The sequence below is a fragment of the Budorcas taxicolor genome, chromosome 21 (genome assembly GCF_023091745.1).
Source record: "Budorcas taxicolor isolate Tak-1 chromosome 21, Takin1.1, whole genome shotgun sequence".
NCBI classification, from domain to species: domain Eukaryota; kingdom Metazoa; phylum Chordata; class Mammalia; order Artiodactyla; family Bovidae; genus Budorcas; species Budorcas taxicolor.
This window is the reverse complement of record NC_068930.1, coordinates 37,864,092-37,889,128: the sequence shown is the minus strand read 5'-3', so window position 1 is coordinate 37,889,128 and position 25,037 is coordinate 37,864,092. Positions and strand designations below refer to the sequence as shown.

Here is a 25,037-nt window from a genome sequence, read left to right as displayed (position 1 = left end):
CTTCAGGTTTTCTGTTTCTTCATGATTCAGTCTTGGTAGGTTGTAAGTTTCTGGGAAGGTATCCCTTTCTTGTAGGTTATCCAGCTTGCTTGCATATAATCATTCAGGACAGGCTCTTAAAACCCTTTATTTCTGTGGCATTGTCGTGATGTCTGCTGTTTCATTTCTGAATATGTCTTCTCTTTTTTTTCTCAATTTAACTGAAAAGCTTTGTCAATTCTGTTTATCTTAAAAAAAACCTGTTAGTTTCATTGATGTTTTTCTGTTCTCTGTTTTGTTTATTTCTGCCCTAATCTTTATTATTTCCTTCCTTCTGCTAACTTTGGGCTTAGTCTGTTCTTCCTTTTCTGGCTCCTTGAAGTATAGTTAGGTTGTTTATTTGACATCTTTCTTACTTTTTAATGTAGATGTTTGTTACAACTATAAACTTCTGAGTACTGCTTTTGCTGCATTCCATGAGTTGTGGTATGTTGCATTCTGTGGCCTTTACTTGTTTTTTTCTATTCTGTTATCTTTTCTGACTGATCTGTAGTAGCTCTTTTGCATATAGATCCTTGTCTTTGTGTTTCAAGTGTTTTTCTCAGTTGTTGCCTATTCAGCTTAATTATAGTTCTTTCGCCTAGTAGTTTAAATTTTTGATGTTGCTAAACCTAGTTGACTTTTCCCTTTATGATTTCTGTTATACTTAAAAAGGCCCTCCCATCTCCCAAGATTATAAAATATATATATATGTTGTTATTTTATGGTTGTATTTTTATATGTGTATCTTAACTCCATCTAGAATTAGTGGGAAGGATGTGAAGTAGGGATTGAACTCTCTTAAGAAGCTGTGTTAAATGGCTACACAATGTTCTGTCACATGGAGAGAATTTTCGCAGGTTCCCTGTTCCCTTACTGTCACACTGTTCGGCTTCTGTGATTTTTTCTTATTATAAATAAGGATGTACTGTGTTTCTAGTTGCTGCTTTCAGGTGGATTCATAGAACTGCACAGTCAGGAGGAGACTAAGTAGGCAAGGCAGTCTCCAGGTGCTTGCAGGTGCATGGCCACATTAGCTTCTCGACCCCACACTCTTGGATCACTTGGCAGCCCTCTTCAGGTCATTTCCTCGGGTCTTCCTTGTGCCTTGGTTTTCTCATGTGAAGAATAAGGGTAGTAATACTACCTACCTCAGAGCATTGTGCTGAGGTTTAAATGTTTAATGCACATAAAATACTGGAATAGGGCCTGGGTTAGCAGTTATTATTAGTTATTATTGCTGCTGTTGTTTTTATTGACATAGGCATTTTAAGGCAAGTGACTTTCAGAAAAGGTGCTGGTGTTTTAATATTTTCCTGTGGGAATCTAGGAGATCCCATTGCTCCAATCCCTTCTTATCACTGAATGTTATCATTGTTTAAAGCTTTTCTAATTGAATGTGTGAACGAACTTCTTTTTTGCTGGCCCGGGATGGGGGGCGAACTACAGTCTCTTCCGTTATCTTCCTGAACTTTAAATTGTTTTCTCTCAGAAATGGCTTATATTGCCTTTTAGTTCCCTTTTATGGAGTCGTCCTTTAAAACTGGAAGTTCACCTGCTTTTCAGCATGATTCCCCCAGTCCACCCCCCGCCAAATTCGTCGCTTGGCCCGAAGCGACTCTCCGAACGACGTTCCCTTGGCTTCTTTTTCAGGTACTGACGTCCATTTGAGCCCCTTCTGTCTGCCAGGCCCTGTGCCAGGGGCACAGGCGCCTCAGAGGAGTAAGTTACCATCTCCGTATGAGAGAGACTCAGCCTGGGAGAGGTGGCATGCAGTGTGTGCACCTCAGTGCCATCCGCCTGTGGAGCAGGGGTGGGAGTGGGGTGGGCAGAGCCCTAGGAGAAGCTCTCAGATTGTCAGTGGGGTTGATTTGTAAACATAATGCAACTATTCTGCCTGAGGAAACTTGCTCTGTAGAATCCCAAACTTGAAGGGAAAGTTTTTGTTTTTATTTTTTTACCTTATGAAGTAATTCATCATAGCATTTTTTAAAAAATTTGTTCTTTCTATACATTTAAAATATGTAGTTTGAAAAAAAAAATTGTGAAAGCAATTTCTGAAGCACTGACTTCAGGCAGGTTTCTTGACCTCTTCAGGTCTCAGGGGAGGTGTTCTCCCGCTCGGCTCTCCCGCTCTGTCTTCCTGAGCTCTGCTGTGTGAAGGAATGTCGGCAACCGTTATAGACGGTCAGGTGGTTGGTAGCTAACAGGTTGAATAAGCTGTGCTGCCGACTCAAATACTGCAGAGAAAAGGAGCTGGAACTTTCCTGTGGGGCGCTCAGACTTAGCCTTGTCTGGGCCACTTCACTCTTCAGCGTGGAGGTGTCCTCATCCCCAACAGTGCATTGGAGTTTTTCTTCCTCCTTTTTGTGGGAACACCCCATTTCTGGGCAGTCTTCTTGATTATGGCATGAAAGTGTGATTATATGCCTAGATGGAAAGGCAGGACTGCCACCCTCTCTCCCTTGCTCCACCCTTCCCCCTTTCTGCTCCTTAATCAGAAAAGGGTCCCTTGGCTCTTTTTCCAAGCCACCGAGTTTGAATTGACCTTTGTTGCCAGTAAGAACGTGGGGAAGCACTTTCTGGTTCCTGCTAAAGTTACCTGACAGCGGAAGGTGTGCATCTGATAATTATAACTCTAGTGCTTCCAAGGCCTGAGCCATTGAGCTAAGAGCAGTAATCCTGATCTTATCAGTGGGGTTTTGTAGTCCAACAGTGTTGCTTCTAACAGTATCTGTTTTACTTCCTGGGGCTCCCCTCTCCTTTCAGGATTCTCCTATAATCCTGCCCATTACCCCTTTGTGCCTGTCTCATTACCTCTTGGGATCAGTTAAAACTGGTGGGAGAGCAGAGGTGTTTTTTCTTTTCTTCTTGAGATCTGGGAATTGGACATTTAACATCACAACATTATCCACTTGTCCAGTAGCAGATAGTCACAAGTGTTAGGGGTAATACCTACAGAGACACAGGCAGAGCAAAGAAAAGGTAGTTCATGTGTTGCTTATTTTTAAAAAAGAACAGTACTAACAACAGCAGTATTCAGCTGGAATACTTCTGTTACACTTTATATTTCAAAGTTACTAACTGATATCCTTGAGCTTGGGATCAGCCCTTTGAAGTCTACCCATGGAGCTGACTATGAGGTTCAAGTCCCAGGAATTTGCCCAGATCTGAATGGTGGGTGTGATTCAGAATCTATTAGATTATAGAGTAGACAGAAAGGAAACACGTTACTGTTGTGTTGCTTTCAGAAAACACCCAAGAATCTCTGTAAAGCTGTAGTGTGTGTGATGGTGTTCTAAGGACTGGACAGCTTCTTAGAGGTTTCAGAATATGGGGAACTCAAGTGAAGAGCTAGTAACTTAGCCTCTGTGTTTTAAACCTGAAGGAAAGGGTTAACTCTTGCCTTGGGGAAGAGTGAGGAATGGGGACTAAAATTGCTTTGGACATCTGAGCTGTGCTTTAATAAGATATTCCAGGTGGTCAAGGAGTAATCCTAAAATAGCCTAGATACTTAATTGCTTTTAAAGTCAGGCGCTCCTGTCTCTGGGGAGGCACAGCTCTAAGGAATGCAGTGCTGGCTCCTAAAGTCTTAGAGGCGTGGTCTGGTTGGGCTTTTTTTTTTTTTTCTTCTTCCAAATCCCCAGTGAAAAAGCCCAAGGTATCTTTCTTGGGTCAGGAGACGCTGGTTAAATGTCTCTTCTCACTGGAAGTTTGGCAATAAGCCTTTGGCTCCTGCTGCTGCCAAGTGCTATAGCCTGGCTTCCTCCAGGGCTGTTGGGTTGTTCTTGTCACCTGTAGCACACCCCCAGAGACGGTGGACTGCTTTCATTAGTGCTCCAAGGCGTCCTGCTCGGTCCCCTGCCCAGCGTCTCTCCATTTTCATTGGAACTGACTTTTCCCACGTTAAGATTCAGATTCATCCTTCTTGTCCTGCTCCATCCCCTCCGTCCAGATCTAGCTGATTCTCTGACTTGGCTGGTCTAGAACAGTCGTTTCTCCCGGTTCTACTGCTCTCCCCACCCCCAACCCAGACTCTCAGTGTGGCCAGCCCCAGTGCTGGCTTTTCCTCTCAAATCTTCACTGCTGTTTACAAAAGTGATGTATTGACCTTGTGAATCATTACCGAGAAACATTAAAAACACATTTTATTAAGTGAAGAGTCATATTGCTGTCTTACCTGAAACACTAAATATTGTGATTATATTAGTTCATTATTCTATAATTTTAATGCAGTCTGAATTTTCTTTGTTGCGGGGATGGGTGGGGAGGAGAAGCAAGTGTTGGGTCATGACAGATGATTCAGCTGTTAATCTAGAGGAAATAAACAGTTTTTAAAATCATCTCTCTCTCTCTCCATTAGATTCTAACATCCAAGAAGTCAGAGGTTCTTATCTATCTTGTTCTCTTCCCCTTAGAACCTTTCACAGTATCTCGTATATCCTGGTGATCCAATGTTTGTATGTGAATGAATATAATGCAGAAATTGGAAAAAAGTGAAAATCTCCCATAATTCCAGTCCAATTAGGTGGCTACAGACATTTGTATGTGTATATCATGCATTTTCCAACAAAAATGAGTGATTAAAATCAGCTAAAGCACTGATTTAATCATCTGTTTTCTGTTCAGAAAACATCCACAGCCTCCCCGCTCTTCACATTTCAGAGCTTAAATTTCCTCCTGGTATTCAAGGCATCTCACAGCCTCTTTCCACCTTAACTATTCAGACTTGCATCCTCTCTGCCAAAACATGCCTGTTTATCCCCCACTCCATGCTCATTGAGACTGTAAACCTCTCAGCCCTTTCTTCCAGGCCAGCTTCGTCTCCACGTCTGAGCCACCTCCTTTCTTCCAGCTCCCTGGCACTTCGTGTTTTGGTACTTTGGCTTGCTCTGTCTATTAAATGCTGTGTGTGTTCAGCCTGTGTTTCCAGCTTTGTGGTAGAACTCCGGTGTGGGAACCACTTGGGGGGAGTGGTGATTCTCCTCAGCAGCCTGCACAGCTCTCTTAAGTGGGGCAGGTGCTCAGGAAAGCAGCGCTGAGTGAATGTCGTAGGCTGTTTGCTTCTCCTAGGGGCCCCGTCTCACGTTGGATTCCACACCATGACATACCAGACAGACAGTCCTCCGGGGACAGGAAGCAGCCCACCTCCTGAGAAGGCCCACTCCATTACTGGGCCGTTCTGAGTATTGGAAAAGTCTTTCTTGTAATCAACCTGAAATCTTCTCTCGGTTAACTTCTGCTTAGTGACTCTCGTTCTGCCCTCTGGGGCTTTAGAGGGAAAAGGGGAAAAAAAAAAGACAAGCCCTCTTCTTCCACTAGGCACCCTTTTCGATTTTCAAGGATGATGAATACATTTCCCCTTCCAGGGCTGAGGTGTTGAGGAGGCAGTATTTAAGTTTTGAGTGGCAGTTAGATCAGACTCTGATTGGTCATTCTTTTCAAGGCCTTTTATGAGCAGGTTGGGAGTTGCTAGATGCCACATTCTTTCAGTCCCCTCAGAGCAATCAGAAAGAAAGGGGAGTCTCCCCTTCTCGCTCTCCTGTGAGGAAGGTGGGCAGCTCCTCTTAGCCAGGAGGTTCTGTTTGGAAGGTAGTGGTAAAAGGTGAGCTGTTCTTATTCTGGTACCTTCAGTAGTCCCAGGTAAGTCACTTGGGCAAGTGCTGTGTGAGGGCTGGGTTTCTGTTTGGCTGCGCCTGCCAGATGAAGCCAATGAGAAGAATCAAGGAGTGAAAGAATCTCCCATTGATAGAGCCGCCCAAGGCCAAGCAAGACCTGGCATTTGTAGGCATTCTGCGTATAGAGAACATTGTTCTTCATTTCCTCCCTCCATCCCTCCCTGAGGTCCCACCCAGAACACTTTCGACTGTTCTTTGTGCCCACGGGGCAGTGTGGTGGTATACCACAGAGACAGGCAGACCTGGGCTTCAATGCTGATGCTACCACTGAGAAGCTCTGAGAATGCGGGCAAGGTGACTAACTTGCTCTGCGAGCCATTGTTTTCCCATTTCCAAATAACACCCTCTCCATTGTGGAATTAAGGGAGAAATTGCTTGGCTAGCTCCGGGTCCGGCCCTGGTTACACTAAAGATGTGCGGACGCTAGCTTCCTGCTCTGCTTTCTTCTTTCTCCAGCTTTCTTTCACAACCAATTTTGAGAGATTTATAGGCAAAACACTCTGTGGCCTCCCTGGGGGAAATGAGCTGAATGTGGGTATGGTAGGGAAAGCTAGCCTTAGGTGGGTATTTGGGAACAAACTGTCAGTTTCCTGTGAGCTCCTGGTGAGATCAAAGCTGGTAAAGTGAGCCCTCAAGTAAGGGAGGCTGAGAAGGTCGTAAATGGCAGCAAGCGGCCACTCTGGCTACTGTTGCTTCCGCACGTCTCTGGGCTGTTGAATCCTGGCTGCCTGCTGCCCACAGGGAACAAAGCCTCTTCCCCGGCTGCTCGACTGCGTGTGGCGACCTTCAGCTGAAATGGTTTACGTGGGGGCCTCTCTTGATCTTTATTGAGCTGACTCTTCGGGGGTATATTTTCTCCACGTTTGCTTCTGCCATTCCGTGTGTTCCTCCTCCACCAGCTGCTGTCAGCCACACTCTACATTCAAGAATTCAGTCACTTCCGAGCTGAAAACTTCCCAGCAGCCACACCCACACCCTGTTGATAGGTAGAAACCTCCTGTACATAAACTTGAAGTGCGCAAGCGAGCTGTGTTTTGCAGCCATTGAGCAGAGTTAAGAACCAAGAAAATAACTTCTGAAGCCTGTAATCTGCTAATGAAAGGAGGAGGGGAAGACAGGAGCTGTGGGGTTGGAAGTTCCATGGAGGAGCCCCTCCCTGTCTCTCAGCAGATGAGTCGGGGCTTTTCATGTGCTGGGGGCCAGGGATACCCTGACAGGATGCTTACAAACTGGGCACAGGCAGGGGCACAATAGAACACGAGGCCACACCGCCCAGAGGAGAACGCCACTGTGGGCAGAGGCTTCCCAGAGGAAACAGCCAGACCGTGAAGGGCGGGCAGGGTTTAGGAAGTACCCTCACCTCAGCCAGAAAATCCTGTGAATCAAGGTGGAACTTTAACTGTCTCAAGACAGAGCAATGCAGAGAGAGTGGACATGTCCCCATCAGCCCCAACTGAATATTTTCAATTATATAATGGTCCAGTTTTGCCTGGACAAAAGAAAACGCCTCCAGTCCCAGGCAGCTCTTTCCCTGTGTTTCCTTTAAACACTAAATGGACATTCCTGTCTGAGGAATGGTTCAAACAGGGGGATTGCTCATAGGAATGTAGTATCCTGTTTCCGTCCGGTTCTGACAAGCATCCTTGTCCTCCCTGGTCACCATCCTAGTGCATTTCAGGGTAAAATCACAGCTCAAGGCAGATTTTGAACCTGAGTGGTTCTCGGTGGGCCACGACTAGTCCACAGTCTGACCGTCTAGTCTGACCGTCCCAGTGCTTGGACTGTCCTGTGACTCAGGCAGAGCTGGTGAAAACCAGTCACGACATCTCCATCCTCAAGGCCTTCTCCTCTGTTCCCAGAGCCGAACCCTCGCACTCGGGTGTTTATTTTCACACATAGTCACACCACTGGTGGCACTGGCACTGGCATGCTTGTTTGTACACTCCCTTCCTGCTGCGGAAAGCCCTGTCTGAGATTCTAGGCTGTGGATTCCTTCCTCCCTACCCAGCTGAGTGTTAAATAGCTTCTGAGTGAGCATTCAGAGCGCCTTGAGGTTACTGTGATTAGCAAAAAAAGAAACTGTTTTTCCCTCTCTCTTGGTGACTGATAGAGAAAGAATCCTCCTGTGAACAGAATCAGCTTCAGATCTCTAGCTAGAGAGCTGCCACGGTAAACAGCTGACATAACAGAAGCAGCAATGATCCCCCATTAAATGTCTTTCAGCTGATAGGGGCTCCCGGGATAATTGACTTTCCAGCAGGAATTACTGGCTCAAACGAAATCACTAGGCATTAGGGCGACCTGCTGCAGCCTTTGAAAGGAGACCGTAACTCTGTCTGGTTTTGCTGACCTGACAGGCATAATTCATCTTGATTATTCATTGTGCTAGTTGCCACCAGATGACACCAGGTTTCTGTTGACTGTAATTACAGCGTGGGTTTTAGCTTTTTTTTTTTTTTTTTGAAACAGTGTTCCACTTGGTTGTTGGCCTCCCTGAGCTGAAGGTGCTGTAGGAACATTTCTACAGCCTCTGCCTGGGGAGATGATGTGAGCACAGCCAGATAGCATTTCCTGAGCACTTCCTTACACACGTCTTTCAGTAGATAAGCAGGGAAACAATTTGATGGAGCCTGTTTCATGTCAACTGACAGGGTGTCACTTCTTCTTGGTTATCCTTAACCTGGTGTATGGTGAATTGCTGCTCTCACAAAGCTCAGCCCACTCCCCAGCCCGAGACGTCCTTCCCCAGCCACTTACACACCCCAGCCAGCTGGCTGGCACATGTGTGCTTGTGCATGTGGGCACTTTTGGCCCTGAGGGAGAGAAGAGAGAGTGATGGTCTCAGTGTGTCCAGTGCCATCCCTGGGTCCTTCACTGACAGGTGGGATGAGGTGAACAGGTGACTTCTGCTCTGACATTTCTTCCTCTCCACTAGCAGAGGGCCTTTCAGACTCTCCTGTGTGATATACGTGTCTGTATATTTTTTTGAAGAGGTGCTTAATTGGTTCAAATAATAAGTTAATGCCTTTTAACAATGATTATAGTTGATCAGATATTCACTGGAGCCTTAAAATTGTCAGGCAGTGTGTTGTGTGCTACAGGTACAAAGATGAAGACACTTTGCTTTCAAGGAGCTTACAGTATGTGGGGATGACAAATAATTCCAAAATAATATGTCATATTCTAAGCTCAAGATGAACAGAGAGTGCTTCCAGAGAACCTGTGCACCTGGGTGTGAAGGGAAAGCTCTAGGTAGAAGATGATGCCTGATTTGAGAAAGAAGAGTTACTCAACTGAATAAAAGCAGGAAGCAGATTTTAAGAACATAAACAAAAGCGTATTTGCCATTTCCTCCCGATCAGTTGAATGGTGTTGGTTTGACCTAATCAATTAAATTAGGATTAGGTTTTCATTACTTCTCTAATGAAAATGAACTTCACCCTAATGGAACAGTCTCTTCTATATCTTGGGAGTAATCTCAGGCCCCGGGGGCCCTCATATCACTAGGCAGTTCTAATCACTAGAGTTAGGGCTTCTGGTGGTGAGTCTTGGCTGAGAGACCACAAGATCTTCGAGATCTTCATCTTGCTCCCTTTGACCCTTTATCTTCCACTGAAGTGTTGTGCACGAGGCCAGGCTAGGTATCTTCACAACATACCGTATAATTTGCAGGCACACCATAAAACATACAAACGTATGCCACACTGGACCTGCAGAAAAATGGTTCACCTCAGAACGATGGCTTCCGGAACATCAACTAGGGATGAGCCAGTTCTCAAAGCTAGGCCTTTGTGTCCCCTCTTCCAGGGTTATCAAGTATAAGTGACACCTACTCCCCTCCAGCAAATGAAGACGATTCTTCTACCTGACTCCCTCTGGTATTGGAACCATAATTGAAAGCACAAAACCAAGATGTCCCTTTTAGGGGGGCAGAGGCAGTTACTCAAGCGGTCGGTCTTTCAGTGTGAGCCAGGAGAGCACAGTTGCTCAGGGTCCCCCTCTGTGCCCTAAAAGACTGCCTTGCCCCCTCACTCCCTGCCTACTGACCCTGCCTTCTGACCTCTTGCTTCGTTCCCCTTTAGAATGGTGGTTTGGCCTGGAGTGACGATGCAGATGGAGGCCGGGGAAGAGAGATCTCTCGTGATTTTGCCAAGGTCTGTGATGTTTCCTTCGTGATAACAGAAGGGGCCGTTCTGCAGTGGGTTATTGTATCTGCTCCCCAAGGAATGAGGATAGAAGTGGCCTGTGAGTCACATCTGTAGTCATTCAGATGGTTGTGTATCGCTGTTGTAAGACTTCCTACATAAGATGGAATTTATTTTCACTGTGGTGTGTTTTTTTCTTTTCTCTGGTGGGTTCGGAATCGCAGCTGTATGAACTGGACAGTGACCCGGAAAGGAAAGAGTTCCTGGATGACCTCTTCGTCTTTATGCAGAAGAGGGGTGAGTGTGCACCCTACTCATCATTTCAGTTCACTGAACATTTATTGAGTGCCCACTGTGTCCAGGTCACTCTTAGCCATCCTCCCTGTGGAGTGCCAGCATCTTAGCCCAGGAGGACAAGAGCCATTTATTGCCAGTTGGTCCCATACTTAGCTGAATAACTGACAGTCAGGTTGAAGAGGGCAGAGAGGGCCTGGGTAGAAAATGAATGGAATGATCATCCAAATTCGGTCCTGCTTTATTCTTGTCACTGTTCTGATTAACTGGTCTCTGGAGTCATTTCAAATTCAAATACACTTTTTTTCTTAGCCTTATAGTAAGTAGTCCTGGATATCACTTAAAACTCGTATATGGGGCTTCCTGCTGGTGCATCTGGCTTAATACAGACTTAGAATGGCCAATGAAAAAATGGAGGCCCTCCAGGTTGTGTTGGGAGGATTCTGAAACGATCCACAGGAAGGAAAAGCTAACTTTTTTTCCCCTTATCCATTGGCTGTTTGACTTTTGCATCCACTGGCTTGGTTGGGGTGCTCCTGCAGTTTAAGCGTAGGGCACATAGACATCGTGCTTTCCTGCTTCTGGTCTTTGTCTCCTTCTCATTCTCCTGCACCCACCCACCCCCAGCCATCTCCACTTGGGACCATGGCATGTCTCAGTCTTAAGCCCACAGTGACTCAACTTCCTGGCTTTGTATTCTGTCACAGCAACGGGTTCACCAGCTGGCAGCCCTCAGGAAGCATGGTCAGAACCCCAGCCTCTCTAGGAGATAGTTCTTGGCAACCTGGATGGCGACATCTTCTTCATCCTGAGGACAAAGCCTTAGGGGAGCTGCTCCTGCCCGCATGTTCCCGGGGACCCTGCCTGATCGTGTAGCCCTTGGTTTCTGTGTCAGCTCCTTTACTGAGACCTGGGAATGAAGTCCTCCTCTTTATTGTAGGTGGGGCTGTAATGACGGCCTCCAGCAATGAAAGATCCTGAGTTAACTCCTCTTCTTCCCTCTCTCCCTCTCCCCACCAACCTCATCCCTCTTTCTGTCCCGCTCCTTCCAAAGCCTCATTGCCTTCTTAGTAGTGTGCCTATTACCACTGGTTTGCTTGCAAAGGCAATCGAAAGTTTTGAGTCTCGGTTTCCCCTCATCTCCAAGCCTATCAAGGCAGTCTAAGCAGCCCTAATTAGTTTACTCCTCCAACTGTTATCTGGAGCTGCATGTGTCAGTAAAAAACAAGAATATAATCCCGAAAGATAATGTGACTGGCAGCAATGAAACTCCCTGGTTGCCCGAGAGAGAGAAATCCACTTAATACTTTGGTCTCCCCTTCCAATTACCTTTTAATTATTTACAAGCTCCACAAGCCCAGCTGGTGCAAACCCAGGAGCCGATCTCGTCTCAGAAGGGCTGCTATAGCAATATAGATTTTAATCAGCAGTGTGGCTCCACTGCTTTAGATTCTGCTTTATTGTTTTTCTCCCTTCCCAGAAGGATTTTTAAAGGAAAATGGAAGTTATAGCAGCCTAGCCAAGAGTGAAGATCCATAATTGTGTGTTTACTGCTCTGGGTCCCCACTAGGCGAGGCTCTCCTTGAGGGCGGCCGCTTTGTCATTTCTCCGTGTCCCCAGTGCCAGCACAGGGCCAGACCTGGGGGCAGCGACTGGGAGGAGCCCTGCTCAGGACACATTTCCTGTCGGAACAGTCCTGTTGGTTTTCCTAACTCAGCTGCCCCGGTGGTGGTGGGGAGCCTCCCCTCCCCCACCCCACCCCCAATTAGCTGCCTGTGATTGGAGGTCAGGAGTACAGAGGGATGTATGCTGAGTGTCCTGCTATTGCACAGCACTGGGGCTGCCAGACTGCGTCTAGTCTATTCCAGAGTGAACCCAAAGCAGAAGTGACTCTCTTTGATCCTGTCTATGTACGGTTATTCAGGCCCTGAGTAAATCTTTTTTCTTTCTTCAGCACTTACGTTCGGTATTTCACTATTTGCTAGTGTCAACAATAGAAGGGAAACAGTCGAGTCAGTTTTGGTACTTGTTAATTACTCTAGTATAAGGTTTCTCAGCCTCAGCATATTGATTTTGGGGACTGGATAGTCCTTTGTGGTGGGGCTCCTCCCCAGTCTTGATAACCAAAAATGTCTGCAGATATTATAAATGTCCCTGGAGGGACAAAAGTGTCCCCCTGTTTAGAACCACTGCCATAGAAGGGTAGGAAAGAAGTTGAAGTTCAGAAATTTCCTCTGCAGAGAAACTCTTCAGGGAAATCATCCTAGCTCCACTCAGAGAGCAGTACCTGAGGGTGGCAGGGCCTGTGTCTGGCAATGGGAGGAACTTCCCGCCTGTAGCTGAGGGCCAGCGGAGTGGGTGCTGGTCCCCATCCAAGGCTGCAGTGCAGGGACCCGAGAGTTGCTGTAGCTCCAGCATGGCAAGAGTAGAGGCAGAAATGCAGTGGTGTATATGTGGTCCAGACAGGGCTGGAAGAACCCTTGTCTGGCCTAGATGAATCAGGTGGCATCAGATTGTGAAGAGTTGTGTTTAGCCAAGAAGGTAGCACTCCCAGTCTGTGACATAGCCGAGTTATTGAAGGGAACACCCGGGGAGTGTCGCCAGAGCTGTGCTTTCAGGAAGCTCGCTGTGGCAAGCAGTGTGTAGTTGGGCTGAAGAGGGAAGACTGAGGCAAGGAGACTGTGGAGGTTAGGTTGTTCTCTTTAAAATCACAGTGATCTCCTCCCTGGAAGACTCATGTCTGATGGCCTAAATTTAGAATGAGTGGTTCAAGGGGACTGGGAGCAGTTTGTGCTTCTAACCTGTCTTTTCTCTTTGCAGAATGGTGAGACCAAGGGCCCCTAGACATTTGTGATTTATTTGTCATTCCTACATTGGAGTCTGGGGCACTCAGGAGCCCACTTGTGTTAGCTGGCTGGGTGCAAAGAAGAGCCTCATAGACCTTGGCAGTGGGTCAGCAGCTCATCCTCCAGAGCTAAGATGAAGGATAAGCAGTTGATTTCAGAGGAGCCCCAGAAAGCAGCCATAATCTGAAAGGCCCAGTGATGCCCACCTGGGCCGTGAGTGGGCTGGGCAGCTTTGACACAGAAGCTATACCACAGAGGAAGTGCACCGGGCTCCAGGGGAGGTGGCAACCAGCCCGTAGCCCCGAATGACTGCAGCTGCAGGTGATAAAATGGCTGTGCAGTGGGAGAGGGGCCTGGCCATAACTGCTGCTTTGTGCTGGGTCTCTCCGGCTTGTTAACATGTTTGGGTGAATTGACTGCAGCAGATGGGCCTTTCAGCTCAAGGTACCTTGGTTTCTAGCCCAGACTGGGTGACCTGTACCCTCGTGACCCCTTCCCCCACCCCCAGCAGAGAAACCTGCCCCAAAAGGCACTTGAGAAGAGGCCAAGGCAGTGCCCAGTCAGGCGCCTGTCCTGCCTGCCTCAGAACGGCTGCTGCAACCTGTGGAAGGCCTGTGGACTGAGGCAGGTGAAGCTGGGGCCAGCATCCATCCTGAGCAAACCCTTCCTCTTCCAGGGGCCACAGTTTCCTTATCTCTAAAAAGAGAAGGCTTTGGTTAGAGTCAATCTGGAAGTTTCTTCCAAGTTCTCTGTTCTGTATTATGTGTCCGTGGTTGTGTCTGTTGAGCTGTAAGCAAACAATGAGCCACCCTTCATAACCAAAATAGAAGAAAAGCCCCTTGAGCAGTTTTCTATTAAAATAGTTGTGTAAAAACTACACCAGGGAACCCCACCCCGCCGCCAAACCAAATGCTTCAGTACCTTCCTTGCAGAATCATGTGTTTATTCTTTTGCTGAGTGAAGCCAGACTGAACTAAACAAGTTTCTTTTGCTTGTGCTTCCCACACAGACGTTTCTGTAGAAAGATGGGTTAGATTTCAGAACTCTGATGCCCCGTTTTCCTCACCTTTTGCCATGTGTACATGCTGGTGTGTGTGTGTGTGTGTAAGACATACAATCACCTTCTTTTGAACAGTCAAATATTTGTAAACAAAATTCTTTGACTAATTTAACTCACTGTGGGTGATTTCTGAGGTGTTATTTATTCCCTGGTAGATTTTCCAGGGGGTACTATGGGCAAGGGGGGCAGGTGTTGATTTGAAAGTCTCATAAGCAAAGGCTTGAACATTCTTCCCTCGTCACTGAGGGAGAAGAGCTTGTTCTCTTGTTCCCCAGGCAGTGAAGCAGAAGTATGATTTCATCAAAGAGGAGGAAAATGATTTTGCTGTTAATTTTATTATTGTTACCCTATGTACTTTACAGAACCCTTTCAACCCATTATCTGATATACTGTTCCCCATAGCTCCACCTCTGTGGGATAGAGAGAGCAAAGGTTATCACAGTAGCCATGAAGAACCAGCCCCCAGGTTAAATGACTCCCCTGAGGCCACAAAGCCGCTTTAGCACGTTTCCTCATCCCCAGGCCAGGATTCTTTGTCTCACCCGCACTGCCCCCTAGCACCAGCAGCTCCATCACTTCCCACTGGGGCAGTGGACAAGCCTCCGCTCTCCTTCAGCCTTCTAAGCCCCACAGGGACTGTGGCCCACCTCCACAGCTCAGGGCCCGGGAGGGTCTGACAGCATCCAGCTGATAAACATGGGGCACAGGTCTTCATGCAAGAAGAGTGTTCATCTCAGGGTGAGACAGCCTGTCTCTCAAGGAAGGGCAGATGTGACGGGTCACGGTGGCACAGAGGCTGCCGTCTGTCAAGGCAGGATTAGGGGGGCACAGGAAAAGCCCTAACAGCATCAAGGGCCCCCTAACCAAGTGCCCGCAAGCGAGGATCTCTCCTCCAGCCCCTGCGCCAGCTTGGCACACCCGACGGAGGGCCTGTTGGTCGCATGGAAGACAAGTTGTGTTAGGACTGCACTGGAGAACGGCCCTCCCTCCCCCACCAGTTCTGTTCAAGGCTGCACCCTGACCTTGGTTTTCCCAAATGGACTGTTGGATCTGTTTTTGATGTGTATATACAAATAATTTACTGTGGGAAAGGGGCTTGGCCTGCCTCAAAGTGCAATTTGAGTGTTTTTCCTTCTGTTGTGTGCTTATCTATCCATCTCAGGCAAGGAAATGTTCGTGACATATATTGCTTTGCCTCTTGGTGGAGGGAGTTCCTCATATATTCTTTGTACCTTGCATTAAATGGTCTGTGCCATGGACACTCTTCCTGATAGACTAAAATATGTTTGTCTTTGTCAGATAAAATATGCTCTGGGGCTTCATTTTCCAACTTTATGCCCAAATGAAAGTCCAAAATACAAATCTTTGTCTCAGGATCAATCCTTTGCTTTAGGCCAGATCTTTTTCTCTCCCCAGGTGGTGGCTGATGTTCTAGTGCTAGGGTTCCCCTCCCACTTTTTTTTTTTTTTTTTTTTTGGTCTCTACCAGAGCTTCATTGCTGCATGTGGGCTTTCTCTAGTTGTGGCAAGCAGGGGCTGCTCTGTAATTGCAGTGCGCTGGCTGCTTATTAGGATGGCTTCTCTTGTTGCGGAGCACATGCTTTAGGGCATACAGGCTTCGGTAGTTGAGGCTCTCAGGTTCTAGAGCACCAGCATTAGTCGTGGCACACGGCGTAGCTGCCCCAAGGCATGTGGAATCTTCCTGGACCAGGGATTGAACCTGTGTCCCCTGTGTTGCAAAGTGGATTCTTAACCACTGGACCACCAGGGAAGCCCCATGTCCCCACTTTTAAATACCTTATTACTAACCAGTTATCCATGATAATAGGAAGAGATCCCTGGTTTTTGAAAGGCATGGTTAATTTGAATAACTCATTATTATCTTTAAATTCAGCCTCTTCCCCTTCAAAATCATGGATTGGTACTTTTAGCACTTGGTAAAATTGGGTTGAGGGCTTCCCTGATAACTCAGTTGGTAAAGAATCTGCCTGCAATGCAGGAGACTGCGGTTCGATTCCTGGGTCAGGAAGATCCACTGGAGAAGGGATAGGCTACCCACTTCAGTATTCTTGGGCTTCCCTTGTGGCTCAACTGGTAAAGAATCTGCCTGCAAGTGGGAAACCTGGGTTCAATCCCTGGGTTGGGAAGATCCCCTGGAGAAGGGAAAGGCTACCCACTAGCCTGGAGAATTCCATGGACTGATACTTTGGCCTCCTTTGTTCCAAAATGAGCCAGTATTCAGTAGGCCATCCAAGGACTGGTGTAGGGAAAGTCTGAAGCGAGAGTTTGACCTGCTTACACTGTGGGAACATCTGCTAGGTCTTGAGAGGCTAGAGGCACAGATGGGCAATGGAAGCTCAGACAGCCATGCACTGCTCAGGGAGAATGGCCTTGAGTTGTTGGGCCTCTCCCCAGTCGCCCCTCCACCCTTCTCCTGGACAGCTCAGGCCGGTCTGTTGATCAGCAGCAGGTGAAGCAGAGAACCGACAGTCCACCTCCTTCTAACTCCTTAGTTTTCTTCTCTGAGCATAGTTTCTATGGGAGGAAACAGCACCACCATAGCCCTAGTTTTATTATCAGCCGTAGCAGAGTACAAGACTGCATGTGCTATTAAACTTCACCTAAAGCGGTTGGTCTGAGCTAGAGTATCAAGAAGGGTAGTGGGTCTGAAGTTAGCCTCTCAGATTGTGGTGCCTCCAGAACTCCACTCATTGCTGGTGGGACTATAAATGGGCATCACTACTGGAAATCTGTTCAGTGGTGTTTACTAAAGCTAAATGAATGCCAACCCTATTACCCAGCAGTTAAACCTCCAGGTGTATCCCCAATGGAAATGAAAGCTCTGGTTCACTAAAAGACACACGCAAGAGTATGCTTAGCAACACCATTCATTATAGGCAAAAACGGGAAAGAACTGAAACATCCATCAATAGTAGAATGGGCAACTAAACGGTGGCCTAGTCCTCTGGTGCAGGAAATACCACACAGCAATAACAAAGAATGGATTACCGTTGTACCCAGCTGGGATGGCTCTCACAGGCCTAATGTGTAACACAAGAAGCCATTCACAGAAAACTATATATACTGCATTCTTCGGTTTGTGTAAAGTTCAAGAAAATCACCTATAGTGATACAGGATAATGGTTACCTCTGAGTTGGGTGGTGAGTGGGTATTGATCGGGAAGGATAATGGAAGAGTTTTCTGGAGTGCTGGAGATGTTCTGTATTTTGCTGTGAGCAGTGGATAGTGGGGTTGTACACAGCAGAGAAGATCTGGTGGGCTGTGTCCTTAAGACGCTCATGTAGGCTCTAGGCACTAAGCCCTGTGTCAGTCAGGCCTCCTCAGTGAGAGCTCGTGGTAGAGCGCTGAAGGGTGCGTGTAGGCCCAGTCCAGTATCGGGACATCCGCGCATCCTCGCTCCACCCTGACTTGTAGACCAGTCAGCTCCACACACATGGCACGCCACCACTCCCTGCTGCCTAGTGTCCCAGTGGGAAATATTTTCTACATGAGCGAGTCACAGGCGAAATACCACCAGTCATTCCCCTACTTGTTCCTGGGGAACAAGACTAGAGCTGGGCAGGAATTAATATGCAGAGGAGTAAGCAGGAGGCTTGCTTGCCTCTCTGCGTGCCCGCTTAAATGGGGACTTGACTCTTCTAGGCTCCCAGCTCTCTTGACATGCTGTGGAAATGATTAATGATCTTGTTCAAAGTCAGGAAAAGCAGCGAGGGTCTTGGGCAGGGCCACGCCCTGGGTCCTGGGCTCTCACCCCTTCCTGTAGGCAGGAAGGCAGCCATGTGCCTTCTGTCCTGGGTCCCTGCCCCCGACTGCTTCTGGTCATCCCTGGAACGTGCCCACTCTCTGTGGTGGGGAGGAAGCGGCCCTCCCCTAACATGCCCACCATGCTCGAGGAGACCATCTCCCTGCTCCTCCCTCGTCCCTGCTGTGCTGCGTTTCCAGTCCCGGTGCCAGGGAGGAGGCCGAGGACCAGGAGCAGGCTTTGCTTGGCTCCATCTGCGCTGAGGGCTCCGGACAGCAGCACTAGGGCCAGCGCCCAGCGGCATGCCCACCTCCCAGGGTTAAAGCCCCCGGACCCCCCAGCGGCTTCCCTGGGTCCCAGCCTCATAAAAGCCTTTTCTGCATCTCCCTCGGGTTGCTTCAGGCTCCTTGGCTGCAATCTGATAAGGGGCCTCTTTGTTGGAACTGTCAGTCTCCTTTATTGAGGAGGGAACTGGAGACCAGCGGCATTTCTTGGGGTACAGATAAGGCCCTGGATTGCTGTCAGAGGGACCATGATTAATTACTCTCAATCCAAGCGCCTGCTTTGATAGCAGTGACTGACAGCCCACAGGGTTTCCCGCAACGTGCTCCTGCCCACTCTGGGAGGCGTAACGGGGGGGGGGGGGGGGGGGGGGCGGGGATTCGGCTCCCTGCAGGGCCAATGCTGGTGACCCACGGAGAGTGCTCTGCAGTGGCTGCTGGCCTCCTTCCTGGCTCTCTGCAGGTTGCTTTAGCTGTTATTGTAGACTGAGGCCTGCTGTCTCTCAGGTGAAGAGGCTCTGTAGAGTAAGATGTAATTGAGCCCATAGGGTCGGCCAGAAGCTCCCCTACTTCCCCCCAAGGCTACAGGAAGAGGCATTGCGTATGGACTTGAACTTCGAGTTTTTATTCCTAGACTCATAGGACTTTAGAGCTGGAGTCATCTAGTCCAAATTCCCTGCTTCAGCCAGACAGGGAAACTGAGGCCTGAATATGTCAATCTCCGTCCCCACCCCCCAGTATGATGTTTTCGGGTTTTTTTTCCTTGTTCAGGGAGGGAAACTCAGCTAAAAGTTCTTCTCCCCCTCTTTTCGTAGTTGAGTCTCTTTGAGACACAGGAGATGGCTGCTAGGTCCACTAAGCACAGAGCAGATCACAGAGCCAGACTAGCCTGAGGACCCTGCTTCTCTCTTAGTTGTCGAAAGAATCAAAACCAGGGCAGGTTTCATGTCCGATTGGCTGCTTAATGTGAGAAAGCCATGATGTCATCTAAAGTTGGCTTGCAGGGTAAGGTCAGCTTTGTTTCTGGTGGGACTGAGGGGCCCACCTGCCCTGGACGCTCCTTTTAGGGGTTTTGTGGAGGGCCATCCATGGGAGGAAAACACCTGTTCCTCTTACCTGCCGATTCCTGGAACTGGGGTGCCTGACCAGCCAGTAGGGCCTCCGCTGAGAGAAATCACGACCCCCGCATGCCCAGAGTGGGGCTGGGTGGCAGAGCAGCCCTGGTGTAGGGGAGAGGTCACCCTGGGGACTCAGAATGCCACTTTGCTCCTAGCTCATGAGCTCCTAGCTCATGCCCATTTCCCATGCCCCTAGGCAACTCCCAGCCTAACGCAGTCACTTGCTGTGTGACTATAAAGAGGCGAATATTTAATGACATTTCCACATCTGTGATGTTGTTCTCTTTGAAAGAAGTCATCTCAAATGACTAGACATTTAGTCCAGTGACTGCTCTGAGGGAATCTATAATTCCTCCCTGGGGAGTTGCCTTCAGAGGCAGTTTGAGCCCCACGAGGAAGTCTGTCATGCTTGATGGCCACACCTCATCTTCACACAAAATCAGTATAAACCACCTGCTCACTTCGTCCTGTTTTCCTGGCTTGTTTCCTTGAATGACTGTTTCTAAAAGTAAAACACACCCTTATATTTGAAGATCCACCACCATGGAGAGAATCAAATGAAAATAGTATAAACTCTGAAAGCTATTCGCAAGTGGAGTTCCAAAGCCATGTGTTAGCTGGCTCTCCAAGGAGACATTTCTGAAGGACGGCACACCCTCATCTGGGCAAGCCCAGCTTGGTGGTCACTGACTCAGCCATGCCTGTTCTGTGTATATCTCAAACCCGGCCACCTTCCCCTCTTTAACACTTGTCTCCCCTTCTCTGTGGCCCCAGTGAATGACTTCATGGTTTCCTTACCGTCTCAAAATCCCCAGCTCTCCATCCATTCCTGTGCTGCTGGTCCTCGTATTGTAAGACTCAGATGCCAAGGGCTAGAGTCCTCACTTCCCTAGTCTGTTTAATAAAGGTCGTGACACTCATGAACCTGCCAGTATCCGAGAAGGGAGGGTGACTTCTGTTCAGGGCTGTCAGCATTAGCCACTTAGAGCTAGTGACAGACCCAGGCGGCCACACCAGCGACAGGAGGAAATGCATTTAATATTCCCCGTTGGGTTAGCACAGAGCTGGTTGCTTTGACTCTGAGAAGCACGTTGTTCAATCTGCATGGTAGTTTCACGTATTAAACTTTATAATGTTCAAGACATGATGAAGGAAAAAACAGTCCCTGCTTTCATGGAGCTTACACTCCTCCTGGGATACCAGACAAGCATAAGTGAAATATGTGTAATTGTTTGTGGAACTTGTAGTGGTTATAATAGATATTCGGAGAGGAAAGAAATATATTCGAACCAAGGTAGTTAGAAAATTATTCCTTGGGAGAGTGAGCATTGAAGGCCCATATAAGGAGGATTTGAGCACATCATTTTAGAGTTGATAAAGAGGAAGAATAAAACCCAAAAAATAGAGGAGAAAGAATTTGGGTTGTGGGGTGAGGGTGAGAAGACCCAGCTGATTGAGTGAGAGTAAGTTATTGGAATGTTCTTGAGACACATCATACATAATCTTCTAAGTGGGGGCTTCCCTGGTGGCTTAGATGGTAAAGAAGCTGCTTGAAATGCAGGAGACCAGGGTTCAGTCCCTGGGTTGGGAAGATCCCCTGGGGGAGGGAATGCAACCCACTGTAGTATTTCTGCTTGGAGATTTCCATGGACACAAGAGCCTGTTCAGCTACAGTCAGTGGGGTCACAAAGAGTCTAAACTAGGAAGTGAGTAATGGGGTGAAAGTGGTGTTTTCATCAGATTGTCTGGCAGGAGCATGCATGTTGAGCGCGTGGATTCAAGGCTGCTGGGGCCTCTAATGGGGAGCCAGTGAGGACCTGGCTCAGGGTGATGGCTGTAGAGAGCAAGCGAGCTTTGAAAGGTGCCTCAGAGGAGGAATCGGTGAGCCTCCAGACAACCTAAAGGTGGGGAAGAGAGAAGAGGAGCAGTCTCCCTCTGAGGTTCCTGCCCAGGACCTCTCAGAGCAATGATGTTGCTGAATGAAGAGGCAAGGATGGGAAACGGGAGCTCGCCTAGGGGATGAAGGGGAGCTGAGTGTGAACATCAGACCTGGAAGTGGATGGGTCACATGTAAAGATGTTCCGGAAGCTTCTGGAATTGAGAGCTTCCGGGTCCTATGGGAGGGAACCTTGGAAGTGGTCCTCCCGGACTCTCAAGGCAAGGCCGTGAAGGCTCGGGCAGACCAGCCGCAGAGAAGGGAGACCTTAGCCCTGTTCTGCTGGGGGACCGATTTTGTTGCGTGAGACCTCTTGCTTAGGACAGGGATGAAGTCTGATGTGCAGACAGCACAGAGAGGCGTTAACCAGCATGCGTGCTGTTGTGTCTTAGGAGCATGCCGGCAGTCCTCTGGCATCTAACCAGTGATCCTTTGGATTCAACTCCATGGCCTTTGTCAGGACAAAGGTCTTCGAGACCTCTGGCTCCCTCCTACACTGAGGAAAGCGGCCTGGGACCACCGCAGCAGTGCCATGTGTTTGCGCTCACACTGCTGCTGCATCATAATCGTGGAACCCTTCACTCTACTCTGGCTTGAATTACCCTATAAAAAGAGCGAGGGCAGCGTGCGAGGACTGAGATGAAAATGCCATTCCTTGAGGGGAGAGAAGCAGGAGCTGAAACAAACAGCCCTTCTCTAATCAAGCTGGCCTGACGTCCACCAGGCAGTCAGTGAGACCGCAGCAAGCCAGAGTGGGGGTGGGAGGGGGTCTGGCGGGGAGGGTGGTGGGCAACGCAGAGGAGGAGCAGCCGGTGTACAGTAAAAGGACTTGCCATCAAAAGGCAACAAGTCTCATACTGTGCCCCGGACGGTGACCCTTCCCGCTGGAATTCTCCCCTCTGACCTCCAGATCATTAATCCCGGGGCTGCCAAATGACAGTCATCCATCACGCCTCCTGACGAGCATCCCGGCTGCCCAAGAAAGGAGCCTGGCCGCGCCCTCCCTGCCGTCCCTGGGTGCTCATTAGTGGGCCTTCCTGCTCCGGGCCAGGTTTCCTAATCAAGTCCCTGACTCCTGTCACTTCCCTTCGGGGCCAGAGGGCGGAAGCAGCTCTGACCCTCCCTCTTTCAGAGGCCAGGGAGGGGGTGGAGTGATTAGTGGGGAGAGAATTGTTGAGTGGCTTTTCATCCCCTTGGAGACCTGTGTGCCCAGCAGCTCCTTTGACATGGTGGAGACACAGGAGAGGGAAAAAACCCATTTCTCTATCCTGCAGCAGGAGAAGAGATGAGGAGAAAACAAGGCAGGATGCAAATAAATTAAAGCACGGCTATAAACGGCGCTGAGAGCTGCAGAAGAGAAGCCCGGGGGCTGTCCAGGTGGACAGTGGGACCGGCCCTCCCCTGTGCAGAGGTCAGGAAAGAGTTAGTTCACTGGGGAGGCAGCCGAATGACTTCTGAAAGCTCTAGAGGACTGAGTTGCCAGATCATTCAGTTCAGTTCAGTCGCTCAGTCGTGTCTGACTCTTTGCTACCCCATGAACCACAGCACGCCGGGCCTCCCTGTCCATCACCAACTCCCGGAGTCCACCCAAACCCATGTCGATCGAGTCGGTGATGCCATCCAACCATCTCATCCTCTGTCGTCCCCTTCTCCTCTTGCCCTCAATCTTTCCCAACATCTGGTTCTTTTCAAATGAGTCAGCTCTTCGCATCAGGTGGCCAAAGTATTGGAGTTTCAGCTTCAATATCAGTCCTTCCAGTGAACACCCAGGACTGATCTCCAAATCATTAGGAGTCATATTGCTAGCAAAAAATAAAATCTTTGAAGTCATGTAGTCTGGCTCTCTTATTTACAGCAGGGAACAGACCCAGAGAGGCCATGTGTTTTACCCAAGGCTACGCAGCCCGTGAGTTGGGCCTGTCTTTCTGTTCTTCCGAGGAGACCTGGCAGCTAGTCTGATAGCTTCCAGGCTTTAGGAGTTTGACTCAAATTACACTTATGAGCATATTTGTGAACATATTTCCAACTCAGCAAAAGGTAGCCATGCACAGATGTCTTCTTTCTCTGTCTGAAAATGACCTATCCTTGTGTTTCTCTCCTTGCACCATTGCAGGGACCCCGATCAACCGAATCCCCATCATGGCCAAGCAGATCCTGGACCTGTACATGCTGTATAAGCTGGTGACGGAGAAGGGGGGCCTGGTGGAGATCATCAACAAGAAGATCTGGAGAGAGATCACCAAAGGCTTGAACCTGCCCACGTCCATCACCAGCGCGGCCTTCACCCTGAGGACCCAGTGAGTGGCCCGCGGAAAGGCAGCTGAGGCTTGCAAGAGGGAATTAACCTTGAGGCAAGGAAGGAAGGAAATTCCACCGTGTGGTGAGCAAGATGGGCGGAATGCCTGAAAGAGCCAGGAGCTTTCTGAGCTGAATCCCTCGGTCACCTAAGTAAACCTGAGAGTGCCTTTTCTCAGGCGTGTCCTGTGTGCTGTTGCTTCACCTTTCCGTGTTGCTTCACCTTTCCGTGTTGTTTCATTTCATTCATTCCGTTTCACCGGCAAGCCCACCAAGTAGGTTTTGTCCCTGTTTTCCAGATGACATGAACTAAGCCTCAGAGCCTAGATCGTTCGGTCAGGGCCGTATCAGCTAGTAAGCAGGCTGGGGTTCATACCTGGACTTCTGTCTCTGAAGTCCACAATCTTTCCAAGACATCTTCTCCTACACAGTACCCCCACTCTAAGCCTGGCCCTTTTTCTTGACATTCAGCTTACCCAGAGGAAAGCAGGCAGGCCTCCACTGGGATTAGTGACCTGTTTTTGTACCCATTTGAGTTAATTATAAGGGTGGCAGGAGCAGGGGGAGCATTGAAGAAGGGGGGCCAGAGGGCAGTCTGTTCTTTGGGAGCTCGGGATGTTGCTCTGTGAAGAAGACAGAAGGATCAGCTGTATGTCGCTTGGGTGGGCATGTTAAGGCCTTGCTGAAAAGTAGAAGGGTCTTATCTAATGAAATGGTTCCTGCAGAAGTTGGGAACGGAGCGACAGCCAGCAGAGCCATCTTCCTCCCAAGGTTCTTAGGTAGAGAACTGCTTTCTTGGCGCATCTCACACGAAGTGGGACGGCACTTCTAGGCCTACACACAACAGGAAGAGTTGCGCCTGTCTGAACAGCTGACTCAGAACGGTTAGGAGATCGAGGAGCCAGAAAGACATTGCAAAACATGGCATTTCCCCTTTCTCCCAGGGCACTGGAAAGGCACCACACGGACACAGAACATTAGTGATGTTAGCTGTTTCCCTGATGAGCCATGACTCTAGTTCCAGCCGCACTTAGCCCTGGGTGCAGTTAGGGAGCCTGGGCTGGGGCGTCCCGCTATCCTGAGGGTTCCTCTTTCACCAAGTTCTCCAGGTTGTGCTCCTTTGTCCTGGAGGACAGAGCCTGCCCCACAGAGGCCCCTTGCAGAGGATCATCAGCTTATACTGGGCGGTCCTGGCACTGCATTTTGGGTGATCCTTCCTTCCTTCCTTCCCTCCATCCAGGTATATGAAATATCTCTATGCCTACGAGTGCGAGAAGAAAGCCTTGAGCTCCCCTGCTGAGCTGCAGGCGGCCATTGACGGCAACAGGAGGGAGGGTCGGCGGCCCAGCTACAGTTCCTCCCTCTTCGGCTACTCAACCACCGCCGCCACCGGGGCCCCTGCCCTCCTCTCCCCACCCAAGATCCGCTTCCCCATCCTTGGGCTGGGCTCCAGTGGTGGCACCAGTGCCAGCGGCTCTCGAGTGTCCCCGGCAGCTCCTCTCAGGAAAGGTCTGCAGGGCTCCTGGGGGAGAAGGGGCACCAGGCTCCCCGGGTCCAGGGCGCAGGCGGGAGGGCGGGTTGTGGGCTGCGTCCAGCTCTGGTG

At 49.0% G+C, this 25,037-nt stretch overlaps 1 protein-coding gene across 1 annotated transcript in view; it reads left to right on the top strand.

Annotated features, from left to right (window-relative positions):
• Nucleotides 1–25,037, top strand: part of ARID3B (AT-rich interaction domain 3B) — a 47,882-nt gene that overhangs the window by 17,809 nt on the left and 5,036 nt on the right. The window contains exons 3-6 of the mRNA XM_052659699.1: nt 9,779–9,850; nt 10,066–10,138; nt 23,253–23,436; nt 24,675–24,943. Of these exons, the coding sequence (XP_052515659.1) occupies nt 9,779–9,850; nt 10,066–10,138; nt 23,253–23,436; nt 24,675–24,943 (598 nt within the window). The remainder of the gene's footprint in view (nt 1–9,778; nt 9,851–10,065; nt 10,139–23,252; nt 23,437–24,674; nt 24,944–25,037) is intronic.